The sequence below is a fragment of the Mytilus galloprovincialis genome, chromosome 1 (assembly GCF_965363235.1).
Source record: "Mytilus galloprovincialis chromosome 1, xbMytGall1.hap1.1, whole genome shotgun sequence".
NCBI lineage: Eukaryota > Metazoa > Mollusca > Bivalvia > Mytilida > Mytilidae > Mytilus > Mytilus galloprovincialis.
The window spans coordinates 62010123-62024137 of NC_134838.1; the positions used below are offsets into that span (position 1 = coordinate 62010123).

A 14015-nucleotide genomic window follows, 5' to 3' on the forward strand; every position below is an offset into this window, starting at 1 on the left:
ATGCATTATTAAATTATTTCACGGCGTCAAAAATCTGTTTTGTTTAATCTTTGGACAAAATTATATCTGAACTAATAACATGTCTGTATATTTAAACAGCTTTCTCGACATGTTTTTGTAATCAATCATTTTTTTGCTCAGCTATGCAACACGAGTTTGGGCTCCACTGATTGGTAAACCAGATATATTGTTTGATGTTAGTGTGCCTGCTTATGTTGGACCATGCATGGACATTCTGAGACAAGTCTTTGTTGAAAGTTTTACCCAAACAGCCCACAAAGTGAATAAGGTTAGAGAAAATATTAACTTACAAATCATCAGTATTTTGAAGACGTCTTATATATGGAATATCCGTTTTCCGGAGATGAGACGAAAGGGGGGAGTTCGAAAAATGTACATAATTCTTGATATCTGAGATCTTTTTCTTGAACATGTTAAAACATGTAATTCACGTTGTTAAACATATATGATGAGTTTGAAATTTTAGTCTCTTTTTGGGTTGAACATTATTTATAAAAAAAAAAAACGAACAAAAAACTATTCAAATAAGGTATTTCTAATATTATGAGATGTCTTGAGAGACACGTGGGTTTGTATTTTTGTTTTTGTTTTTTAGTTTATGTAATGACTGTAACTATTGTAAATAAGAAACACTTCTGAAATTATAATTTTTTTGTGAGTGGGGATAGGGTATTTTAGAGAATGACAGATATACGTTAAAATGATTTATAAGAATTCTTGACTCCAAATACTTTTTTTTTTATTTTGCATAGACATTGCTCAACTGTTAATGACTATTTTATGTCCTATAGATATTTATTTTTGAGTAGCTGGTTTATTACGGGATACCCTCATCTCCTGGTATTATTATATAAGATAACATTTGAATGATAGAGGAGAGTGAAATGCGTCCTTGTAGAAAAAAAGTATCGTGCGTATATCTTTATCTTTTGACCTTTATAAAAGTAAAACGAAAATAAGCATAGCCTAAATAAAGATAAAAATGGTAAACGAAATTCAACCAAAGGAAAAAGATAAGAGAAATCGTCGTCGGGATGAACTTGAGGAACAAACACCAATCTAAATACAATGTTACAAAGAGTAACAGATGTTAACGGCTGACTTAGTATAGTATGAACATCATTGCAACGACCGTTACAGTTTTGTGTTGATGAAAAAAGGGATTTTGCTAGACCATATATGTGTATGCAATGGTGTGAGCCGAGTTTACTCGTAGTGATGATTAATGAGTAATTATTTTTGCATTCAATTTTACAGGAATCACCTCCGCAGAAGTTATTATTTCATAAAGATATACCAAGATACAGAAAGCTTATTAGTCCTTTTTTCATCCGTTTGGAACCAGTGACAGATAAAGAATTCTGGAGTGAAATGGACGAAATATCGGATGTAAGTAGTAACATTGTTATATTCAAATTGCATTTATAATTTAGTGAATATGAACAAAAGGCGATACGGGCTAGGCAACAACATAAACAACTAAACAACACCTACAGGTTAATATGTTATCTTCAACAATAGATAGCTTCTTTGGCATGCGTCAAGCTCAATGTATTTCAGAGTAGAAGCTGTACTCTTTTCAGAGCACCTAGGTGCGGCACCAGTTTTGGGAGTGTTCGTGTAAATCAAAGTATGTCATTTGATCATGTCTGGGTTTATTGCTGTTTTTGGGGGAGGGGTGTATGTTTTTCGGAATGGGGGTTGTGGAGGTTACTGATAGGTTTTACTTGCAGAGTTGATTGCTTCATCACTTTTTCGGTAAATCCCCGAAGGTGTTAAAAAAAATGAAAAAAATCTTCTTCTTCTTCTTCTTCTTCTTCTGATTCTGAGATGTATCCTTGAGATTTAACTTGTGTAGTTGTTTTGTTATATAGTTCCTTAATTAGTAACCATGATGTTCTATTAATTCCTTGACGATATAATTTTTTTACATCAATTTCAGAAACAGAAATCAGAACTGAGGTTCAGTCGACAGTCTGCCCTTCACCAACTGTATAATCTATACATTGGAAAATACAAGAGTCAAGTGAGTGATTCCATTACAATGCTAGGATTGAAAACATTTTTAAAAATAATGACAAAATTATTACATTACAAAGCCGATCAGTCGTGTAATGTTCAATTGACAGTATTTTAATGAATGTATTTGCGATAGTATGCTTGCCAAACGTATATTGTATTTCTAGAGAGGAATTAAAAAAAATCTTCTTTAAGAATAAAACATTTGCGTCCTTGCAATCCTGGTATATATGATGAGTTTGTTTACAACCACTGGGTCGATGCCACTGCTTGTGGAGTTTTTATTCCCCGAGCCTATTACCAGGCTAGTATTCAGCACTTCTGTGTTGACATGAAATATCATTGAGATGGTCATAATTATAAATTAACTGCTCTTCACCTTCGTACTTTAATTGGCCTTCTGAACTTTTTTTATTCGAGCATCACTGATAAGTCTATTGTAGACAAAACACGCGTCTGGCGCAAATACAAAATAGCAATCCTGGTATCATTGTTTATATGGCTTACAAAACTAGTATCCGTATAAAATATGGGTAGGTACAGATAATCAACTTTTTGGACTGCAGAAAAAATATAAATGCCATTTTGGTCCTTTTTTTGTTGTTGATAATATTTTGGAACGTTTTCGATTAAACAAAAGTTTCATTGTAGTTAACTAATATCCATATATCAAATGGAGGCATATTATAAACACCCTAATCACCCTCAAAATCTCCTATACAAAATTATTCAGATTGACAGAATAATTGATAATTGAAATGAAAAAAATTGTAGATTTTAAATAGAAGATGGATTTATTTTCTCATTTTTCTATACATCTGTTGGTAAGATGACACATAAAACTAATATCATATTGTTAGTAAACATAAGCATTTAGTCCTTCTTTTAAAAGGATTATATTATTATTTTACTCTTTATAGAATAGATTACTTAAAATCTAAGCCACAGTTTTCGCCTTTTTTTCAAAAATAATCACATCTATAAAAACTGTACTGGATATGTGTTATTGTTGTTAATAGCAGTAATTTTCTCTGTCCCTTTTTAGATTATAAATGATTTGGAGGACATAGAAGAAGCTTCAAACATCAAACTCGCAAGTAAACTTGAAGAAGTCATAAAATTGATGGAGGAAACATCTACCACCTGTTAAATTGTGTACTTTATATATACACATACTGTAAATAATATATTTTTTTTAATACATATACTATGAATATATGAATTGTAACACAGAAACTGAAAATGAACTAATTTTTCATATAATAGAGGTTTCAATGGAGTATTTCACATAAACTGTTTATTTTAAAGATGTTCATTTCAATTGAAAATTCTTTTCAAATAATTTTTGAATTAAGATTTGTACAAAAAATAGTTTCTCAATATTAACTTTGTAATAAAAAAAAACATGCACTTACGAAAATTGAGTAACAGGAATATCATGAACTGAATAATTTAACTTGCCAAATACATCTAGATACTAATCTCGTAAACACCATTTTTAACACATCACTATTCTTCTTCTTTCTTGTAATTTAATTGATTATAAAAATGTTTGTCGATTTACACAATTACCAGTATTATGCATTGAATCAATGGTAATTTTTCCGATTCATATTTATTATTGGGCTATATGGATGACCGCTGTGTTATATATAATTTTTGTTTTCAATCTTAATACAAAGACTTTTTGTTATTATATATTATCAATTAATATTAATATTAAATAAAAACATCAAACATAGCTGTCTTTAATTTAAGCAACCAAATTGATTTGGCAATGAAAAAAATATACTTGTTCATGAAGATTTCCACATAATCAACCACACAGTGTGCACTCACAAGCTTCAAGACAGAAAATACCTTGACACAACAAATGAAAATGATACTTTCATATTACATGTCAAGTGTTCACTGATTCAATTACTTGGTTGAAACTTCAAAATTTCCATATCTGACAAACATATAGTTTTAAAATACCACCTCATAAGTGAAATGTGTACGAAATGTAATGTTAGTGCTTTGTGTGATAAATAATTCATGATAAACTACTTAAATTAACATGTTGATGTGGTTTTCTCGTTTCTTGTTTTTTATTAATAATACTGTTGGTTTTCTTGTTTGAATGGTTTTACACTAGTCATTTTAGGTCTTGCCAGGCTATTTCAGATCTTTGCTTCACTTCTTCCTGCACCTTCAAAGCCAAAAAATAAAATAGCTTTCCAAGACATCATCGTTATTTGAATTACCTAGGGATTAGATGAGTCAATTACTAATGGCAATTGCATGATAACTCTTCGCCACCTGATATACGGACATACTGTTGAGAAATAAAGCAAATCTGATTACCTCAAATGGAGCACCAAAATTGTACAATTCTCTTTAAAATAAAAATATGAACCACCAAATCAAAAAATATATTTTATTAGTAGCATATAAAGCTGGAAGCACAGTGATCAGTCAAGTCAACAAATGAACAAATATATACTATATATTAAATATCCAATATAAAATTCAATAACAAGTAAAAAGATATCACTAAACATGAATGGTTTGAATGGAAGTATTAATATCAAACATGAAAATAACAACAATGCAAGAATATTATATTTTGTAGAAATACTGAGGATATTTTTCCATGTTAAAGCTCAATATAAGGAACTTGTATTTTAGTTTGTGCATTTGTACAAAGTGTATTGAGGCATGTATGGAACATCACAAAATCAGAATGGGCCTTTGTGTTTGCTACTTTAACAATAAACATGAGCTTTAAAATGGCCATAAAAATAACAACAATGAAATGATAATATATTTTAAAACTAAAATTAATAAATCCTTACAAGGTACATGCTGACATTGGCTTGCCTGCTTTACTGATCATGATTAGCATTATGAAAAAAGTCTTTTTTAGACAAAGGATTAAATACAAGAATCAAATAAACTAAAATTTGTCAATGATCCGTGAAAGTAATGTAACAGTCGGTTAAACCTAGACAAATCGAATACAAAACATGGTAGACCTACATTTTATAGTCTCTGGTAAATGGTCTTTACCACAAAAACTTAAAATTGAAAAATCAACCATGAAAATGAGTCAGTTGAAACTTAAAAAAAAATGCTTGATCACAGCCATAAAATGTCAGGTCAAGGTCAAGTGAACCCTGTGAGATAGACATTAAGACCTTGCAATGATCTATATATGGAATATAGCTATCTTATTACTCAGTATAAATGAGAAAATCATGTGATAAAAAAATACTTTTTAAAAACAAGACATCTATACAAAATATATAAAATCTGAAATACAAGAGCTTTATACAAATTGAATATGCAGCTGCTAGCGACATATTTCTTTAAACTTTTATTGCAGGCAAGACAATAATTAGTTTTCTTCATGAGAAAGTGGACATATTAGCACTATTATAAAGATATTAATGGTAATAAAGGAATGTAAATTATAAAATATTTTTAATATAATCAAAAGGCACATCATATATCACAGCTTGTCTAAAATATATACATGAGTGTAATTCAATATTTATTATGAACTTCTGACCTTGAGCATGATATGGGCACCGGAATAAAAACAAATGTGTTCATGCCAAACTGAATAACATTTTTGAATACCAATACTTATTTACTCAATTATACTTTTCACAAAAACCTTTTGTACACAAAAAACAAACCCTGTCAAGCTCTTTAGATTAAAGTACATGTTACAAAGAAAAACAAGAGTCTAACACTAGTAAAAGTGAAGTAAATTTATCAAGAGGAATAGCCTATGCAAGAACAATTCTTTAAATTTTCAAATTTTAAGTTCTGTATATATTAAACAGGAAGGTTTTTATGTATTTTATACTCTGCCTTCTTACACTGTTTCCTTTGAATTACTATTCATACATGTACAGTGTTTCCCTTGCTTGCCCTTTTATACACTGTTTCCCTTGTTATGAACTTTTAATAGTATTTTAGATACAGTTGTATATTTTTTTCTGGTCTAAGTTGCTGATAGACAATTAAGAAAAAACTGGATATATTTACAAATAAGAATTTAGAATTTAAGTGGTCTTAAATTTAACTTTCTTATTATGGTGAGTTAAAAGCGCTATACATACATCAGAACTTATAATGAAAAGGTTATCTCTAGATAACTTTTGATTTTTTTGCAACATTGGGTGGTTGTCCTATTTATGGATATCCCAAATTTCTACAAATTTCTACACTAAAATGTTTAATAATGGTAAATCAACATTATGTCAAGTAAAATCAAATTCTTTTTACTAGTTGGTATTAATTTTTTTGGAATGAAATCACATTCAAACTGAAGTATAAAAATATAGTATATATACCAATACACATAATTAACAGCACCTGTTGATGTTTCATAGACTGACCGGCTTCGGTCCAAAAAGTGCAAACATTAATCCACCATTCTGCCTCTGATGAAGGTCCTTTTTGGACCAAAGCCGGTCAGTCTATGAAACATCACCAGGTGCTATTAATTATGTGTATTGGTATATATACTATATTTGTATGCTTTTACATTTTTCTCACTGATACACATAGTAAATATGGCTTCTACTGACGAAAGCTCCATTTGAAGTTAAATGTGTTTAGAGACCATTTATGTCAGTACACCTTTCCTATATTGCCACATTCAAAATGAAACTTCTGACCTTGAGATTTATATGATCTCTAGTTTGTTTTTTGGTTTTTTTTAAATTTACTCAAGCCAATAATTAATTGACATTTTGAATTACAACTTTGAATAAACAAATTTAATTAACCAATATTACATTTGATTTAAAAATATTATGTACAAATAAAGAAAACCCTGTGAAACTTTAAAAAAATTAAAGCACTTGATACAAAGAAAGACATGTGTCTAGAACTAATAAATGTGAAGTAATCTTATAAGAACAAATAGTCTTTGAAAGAACAATTCTTAATATCTTTAAAACAAAACATATAATTTTTAGTACCATAACATACAACAGATAATAAAAATTTTCTAAAAATGAAAGATGATTTATGAATTAAAATTACAACAGGATACTGGTAAAACGATGGAATAAGAATAATAAACATTATGGTCTAAAAGGCATGACATAAAACATATATAACAAACAAAAAACTATAACAAAAATTCAACAGCCTTTAACTGTGAAAGCTATAAAAGTTGCAAAAAGTAATGTCATCTTTAAAAGAAAAAAAAGAATTCCATGTCATAACAACATAGGAAATAATAAAAACACTTAAATTTTTTTACACTTGAATAACCCTTTATTTACGACTTTTGAAAAAAGAGCTTTTGGAATCCCAATTTATTTTCATAAAGGACACCAAATCTTTATAGCAAGCCTAAATATACTATTATTATGATATTAGATGGGGCTCAAGGTTTTCTGCTTCAGGTCCTGTTTTTATTTGTTTCAACTTTTAATGTAACATATAGATCCACTTTACTTTTTCTAAATTGACCCTAAACTTAAGGAAAACTTCCCTACCCCTTATCAGGAGTATCTGCTGATTACAGGTACTACCATTTTCAAATTGATGAACAAAACAAAAGTGTATACTGACTAAATCTCAAACAAAACTAACACTTTATCACAACATAGCTTAATAAATCTGGATATTTTTTTTATATACAAAATATAAAGGATTATTTTGATTTTTTTTCTGCTTAAACATTTAAAAGCAATTATACCAAAATGACAGTTTTGATTGGTTGTAATGTGAATAATGATTTATATTCATGAAAACTAGTCAGTGTTTATGGTTCTTCCATCAGATCTATGACTTCTTCCAACTTGTTTCCAAAGGCAAGATCCTTAGTCTCATCTTTTTCTTGGAAATCTTCTATTATCTACAAGGTAATATTACTTATATTATTACAAAAAAAAAACAGGTTTTCAGTCAAATACATAAAAAGTGTATCCAACAAAATACCACATTAAATTTTAAATGCATCAGAAATATCATGATGCTGCTGGCATTTCCCAAAGAAGCTCAAACTAATCCATTCAATTTGATTTTGATTTCCTGATATTTTATTCAGTCAATTTGAAAAAAAGCCATAAAAACCATTCCTTGCCACAATTGCTTAAAAGAAGAGAAAAATCTGTTTTTTTATTGTGACATAAACTGAGTAAAGGGTTCAGTAAATTATGTGTTCCTTATGTTTTTTGTTTGTTATAAAAGGTATTTTTCAATAAACTAAACGTTCAGAAATCAGAGACACATAGATGTACCACTTCCTCAAGTCCACAAAAAAAACAAAAAATAATGATAATTTCCAATACATTTGTATGACCTATGCAATATTAAGTCTTAATTATTGAGTGATCTTACCTCATCTTTGTATTTAGCTATAAATTTGTACAGCTGATGTAAAGTGGCCTGTCGACTGAACTTCATTTCTTTCGTCTGTTCCTATAATTATAGATAAGTCTTCTATTTTTCATTATTTGTCACAAACTGTGGAAACTCCAGGCAAGTTGAAAAAAAATTACCAGAAATTCACAAAATAATTAAAAAAAATTGCCTGGATGGGGATGAGAATTTAGGAATTACTTTTATCATGGCCCAAATGATTAATGTTAATTTTATATTACTTTAAATTGAAATAAAATCAACTTACACTAGATATTTCATCCATTGCTTTCCAGAACTCTTGATCATTAACTGCCTCTACTTTTATGAAGAAAGAATTCACATTTTTCCTGTATTCTGGAATATCCTTACAGAACAGTAACTTCTGGGTAGAAGCATCCTAAAAAATATACAAGAATATGTTAGCAAACACAATGTATCCATTTGTCAAATTAACTGTCTGGCTTGAAATAAAAATTAGGATTTTTAACAGATTCATTTATATATAATTTAGTTGACCTTAGATAAACATAAATTTCATCTGAGCCATACTTGTTTGGAAACAGCATCTTATGATCAAACCAGTATTATGATAGAACTGACAACTTGCAAAGGCTACACAAGGTCATGTTTTTTTCTCAAACGGGTTTATGATTTCTTTACACTGAATTCATTTAAAGTATCCTGACTATTATGTAGTAAGTTTAGGTTCCAAGATTTATCATTTGGTTATAACTGGATATGAACTAGCTTACAGCAGAGTGAGTTCTCAAGATCAGTACATGTGTCTCTATAGTCATTGTATTAGTTGTTTTTGTGCAATGTGTAGATCTGGTTACTATAGTCAAGCCTTTTTTTCAACTGTTTTTTTACAGTTTTTTCTTATGTTGTGTTGTTACAGTAATGTCCTGGGTTACAGGAGTGTTGTGCAGTTGCAATTATGTCAAACTAAGTGCCTTTACCACGTCAGGAGCAAATAATTCAGGCATAAGGATGAAATAAATTTTCAACACACTTTTCCATATAAGAAAAGTGGGGTATAAATATATTTAAAAAAAAAAAAAAAGATAATGCAGTTCTATACTAATATTTAAGATGATCTTTTTTTCGTATTTAAATGCAGTTAGTATACAAGTTTCTGATGAATTAAAATTTCATCAGAAAACAATTACAGTTGAAAAAGCTTGTATTAGACTCAATAGTGTGTTAGCTTTTATTAGTCAGCTAAGCTACGTATTAATATAGATATATTTTATTCAGTTATCCTGTATAAAAAATAAAATTCACAGATGAAAAGGAAAGGTTGAGTGGCTTATTCCTGTGGTTGTTGTTGATTCCTTCCTGCCACAACAATTTGTCCTTTCCTTTATTATTGTATTGCAAATCAGCCAGTTGGCTATACAGTGAAATTAGAGACCTGAAATTTTGTCATTTGGTCTTAAATGGATAGTTATGTGATTTTCAACCCTATCATATCATGCATATGTCATCACTTTTCAACTGTAGTCAAATCTTTTCACTTTTACTAATGATATCTTTATTTTTTTATTTAGAAATGTTATATTAATTCTTGTTGATTGTAAATCAAAGAACTGATAACAGATTTTATAACATTTCAAGTGATACAAAAGCAAGCAACTTTGCCCATTTCGAGCAAAATGTGCATTGGCAACACAACTTGCATTCATTTCACTTCAAACTTACAAAATCTTCTTTTAGTTCTTAAGTGATAGAAGATTGCTTATTATAGCTTATAATTATTTCTGCAGTGGAATTTTGCACAAGTTTGCAAAGACTGATTTACCCTTTTTCCTTTTGACCTGGAGAAGTGCACCTAGTTCAAAATAATTATCATCAATAAATTTGTATCAACAGGAAAAGCTATAGTAACATGATGTCATGGTATTCCCTGATGTACAGTTGTAAATACCTTTGCCATATTTTGTTATCTAGCTACACAAGCAGTATGACTAGGTCATTATTAAATTTACATTTTACTTTTTGAAGTGTTATACTATCCAGTGTTTATTGTTCTCCAACATTTGAAAAATCTAATTCACGTTTTATTCCAATACAGAAACAGATATCCAACCACCAATATTAAAGATAAGATACACAACTCATGAAATTATGTCAAACATGTCTTATTTCCTTTGTTGTAAATCACTGTTAATATATATCTATTTAGTGCTTTTGAAGAAATATTATATTTTTAATTTTAAATTTTGACCTTTTGTCTTCAGTTCAATATAAAGATTTTTACTCTCTTAGATTAGTTCACACTGTAACAAAAGGCACAAGACATATACATATCACATTAACAAACAGAACAGAACAGAACAGAACAGAACAGATGCAGCAGGAATAAATATTATACAAACAATTACTACACAAATTCACAAATGTTATGACATAAATATTAAGACACACATATATATATGATAATATAGTTACAAGACATAGAAAGGTTATTTTAAACACTGAATAATACAAATCCAATGCCCCTCGAGTTTGATCTTCTGCTTGATTAAGTACTATACATGAAGAGGTTAATGTTCCTGTATACTAGATTCACTATAACTCTGATTATATAACTCTGATTACAGATAAATCTCTTAAATCCTTATTTCATATGATTCACCTTTCTCCAAAAAGAAATAATTTACCTGTATACAAAAATCTAAAATGGTACAAAAGCATAAACGCACCCTTTCTAGCTGAGTGACAGGTCATTTTACATGGTGCAATATTAATATACATTGAACCTATTATTTTGTTATTTGTAACTATCAAGACCAACCTTTGTGACATGCTGAGGACATTGTGTAAAGCTGTCAATGAATACTTGTTTAAGGATATCCATGCATGGTTCCACATGACTTGGTACATTTACATCAAACAATATCTGAGGCTTGGCTATCAATGAAGCCCAAACTCTAGTTGCATAGCTAAAACGAAAGAAATAATTTCATAGAAATGAAATGGAACAAAAAGCTCTTTAAATTGCATCCTTCACAGTGTAATACCAATAACTGTTTCTACCTATCTATTATAAATTTTAATTTGAATCAATAAAACTTTTTTTTTGGAGGGGGAATTTTTTTCTTCAGATATATGCTCTGCAGCTTTTTACAGTCCAAATAAAAAAGAATGATAGAGACAAATGTACATGTGAAAACATCCAAGGAATATAGAGCAAAAATAAACAATCAGTGAAAAAGATGCGTCTATTATCAATCATTTGTTGTAAATGCTCTTTCATTTCTTAATGTCAATGTATTTGAATGAGAGTGAGTGATAGTTTGTAGAATCATGAATTTTCTGGTTTCATATCAGAACAGTATATTTTCTATAAAAAAGTTTGACATTAAATCTGGAAGAAATCCATGAAAAGCTCAAGAAATTACCATTCGCTCTTCCAAGATTGTAGAATATCTCCATCAACACCCACTTCCTTCCCCTGCTTGTCAATCATACACAGAAAGTACCGTACAGGTATTGACAAGGATTGAGAATCAGTAATCCCCTCAAAACAGGCTTCAATGTAGTCTCTTAATATCAGCTGTAATAACAGAAAATAAAATTAGTTAGCAATAAAAAGACAATTGCTGTAGTAACTGTAATTTATTTCTCTGACAACCCGAAATATTGTATAAAAGTTAGTTGAAATCTAACAGCTAAAATTATTCAAGTGGATCTCAGCTGAAAGTATATAATGTATATATCTATAGGTTATAGTTTTTGTTGTAAGAGTGCAATTTTCCTCTCTAAGAAACATTTCAATATCCAGTCACTAATTCAGATGACTAGTATCTGAGTGTACACAGACATAGACCTAGAAAACATTTGTGTGTACAAAGAAACAGATCAAGACATTTACCTGTACACAGATTACCACAAAATTGACCTGTACAAAGAAACAGATCAAGACAACAATGATCTAATCAAGAAATCATTTTCATGTACACAGAAACAGACCAAGACAACATTTACCTGTACTCAGTCATAGACCAAGACAACATTTACCTGTACACAGTCATAGACCAATACAACTTCACCTGTACACAGTCATATACCATGCAAGACAACATTTACCTGTACACAATCATAGACCAAGACAACATTTACCTGTACACAGTCATAGACCAATACAACTTCACCTGTACACAGTCATATACCATGCAAGACAACATTTACCTGTACACAATCATAGACCAAGACAACATTTACCTGTACACAATCATAGACCAATACAACATTTACCTGTATACATTCAATGATAGTGACAAAATTTACCTTTGTATGGAATAATCTATTGAGAAATATTTCTCCTATTTCATGTTCTTTGTTGGATTTTTCTTCATCTGGTAAATTTGACTGAAATGAAAAATTTGATATAATATCTGGTATGAAAATGTTTGAATTCTTTATTTTCAAAACTTTCAATAAAATGATAGTTTCTATCATTTAATTTTCATTCAGTACTGTTTCAATGTATCAACCTCACAACAATGTTTAATAATTTCTGTTAATCTTATCTAAATTAAGTGTTTGGTACTTGACAGTAACAAAATCTCAAACAAACTAATTAGCAATTCTGAATGGTCAAAACATACCTGAATGGTCAAAACATACCTGATGTTAGAAAAAATGTATATGTGAAAAACAATCTTTTTCAGCACATATATACAGACAGTCCATGTATAAAGGAATTGGAAAATCTCAATATTTCAGTTGATTCTGGCAGGATGCACATAAGAAATTTGTTTTCCTTCACCCCAAAAGCAGTTTAAATAGTGAGTTAAGCTTTTAAAGCCGAGCTCTGAAACATTTTATACACCTAATCGCTATTTATTCCATTTCGGATAAGATCTAAAACTACACAACTTTTTCATCCAGTTGAAGCTATCTGGGACCCTGTTTAAACAATGCACCATGCATGATACTTTTTAATGAGACCTGTTTAAACTACTGTAAATACTTCAAACAAAATATTTTTTTACTTCAATTTTAATTTTGAAAAAGTGGATCATACTCTATCAAAGTTTCTTAATGGACGCTTTCTACAGTTTTTCCTCCCTCAGCTCACTACTGATGACCTCTATTTTTGGCAGCATGACCCAAACAGGAAGTTGTGTAAATAACTTTTCCCTCAGATTGGACTAAATAGCGATAAGGTGTATTGATTCCATAGAGTACAATAATTCACTGTAGATTTCAAAAGTTCAATAGATAAGTAAATCATATTATAAAAGATAAGTCAAAAATATTGAAATCTAATTTTCCAAAATTTATTTTTGCGGAATTGATTGAATACTAACCTAGTATTTGCAGTCTGATAACAAAATGTGTTTAAGGTGGATTACTTTTACCTATTGAGATTGTAATCTTTAAACTAAATTGAGATTGTCTACTTTTTAACTAAATAAAGATTATCTACTTTTAACTAAACTGAGATTGACGTACTTGAACTTAATTGAGGTTGTTTTCTTTTAACTTAGTTGAGATTGTCTTCTAAGGAAGTTGTCAGATCTCCAAAAATTTAAAACAGAACACATGCTGGGGTTTTTCTCAATACTTAAAAATACCCCCAAAAAGCAGGT

At 29.6% G+C, this 14015-nt stretch overlaps 2 protein-coding genes across 7 annotated transcripts in view; one reads left to right on the plus strand and one right to left on the minus strand.

The window, feature by feature from the left end:
• LOC143080626 (plexin-A2-like) overlaps positions 1-3764 on the plus strand; it is a 137934-nt gene extending 134170 nt beyond the window's left edge. The window contains exons 29-32 of the mRNA XM_076256573.1: positions 142-289; positions 1279-1410; positions 1964-2047; positions 3086-3764. Of these exons, the coding sequence (XP_076112688.1) occupies positions 142-289; positions 1279-1410; positions 1964-2047; positions 3086-3190 (469 nt within the window). The 3' untranslated portion in view covers positions 3191-3764. The remainder of the gene's footprint in view (positions 1-141; positions 290-1278; positions 1411-1963; positions 2048-3085) is intronic.
• A 681-nt stretch (positions 3765-4445) lies between these two features.
• LOC143080642 (plexin-A2-like) overlaps positions 4446-14015 on the minus strand; it is a 62793-nt gene continuing 53223 nt past the window's right edge. For all 6 annotated transcript variants that reach the window (XM_076256629.1, XM_076256606.1, XM_076256623.1 and 3 more), the window contains 6 exons: positions 12709-12789; positions 11820-11974; positions 11213-11360; positions 8681-8812; positions 8392-8472; positions 4446-7906 (listed from right to left, as the gene is read on the minus strand). In XM_076256629.1, coding sequence (XP_076112744.1) covers positions 7814-7906; positions 8392-8472; positions 8681-8812; positions 11213-11360; positions 11820-11974; positions 12709-12789 — 690 coding nt within the window. In that variant the 3' untranslated portion in view covers positions 4446-7813. The remainder of the gene's footprint in view (positions 7907-8391; positions 8473-8680; positions 8813-11212; positions 11361-11819; positions 11975-12708; positions 12790-14015) is intronic.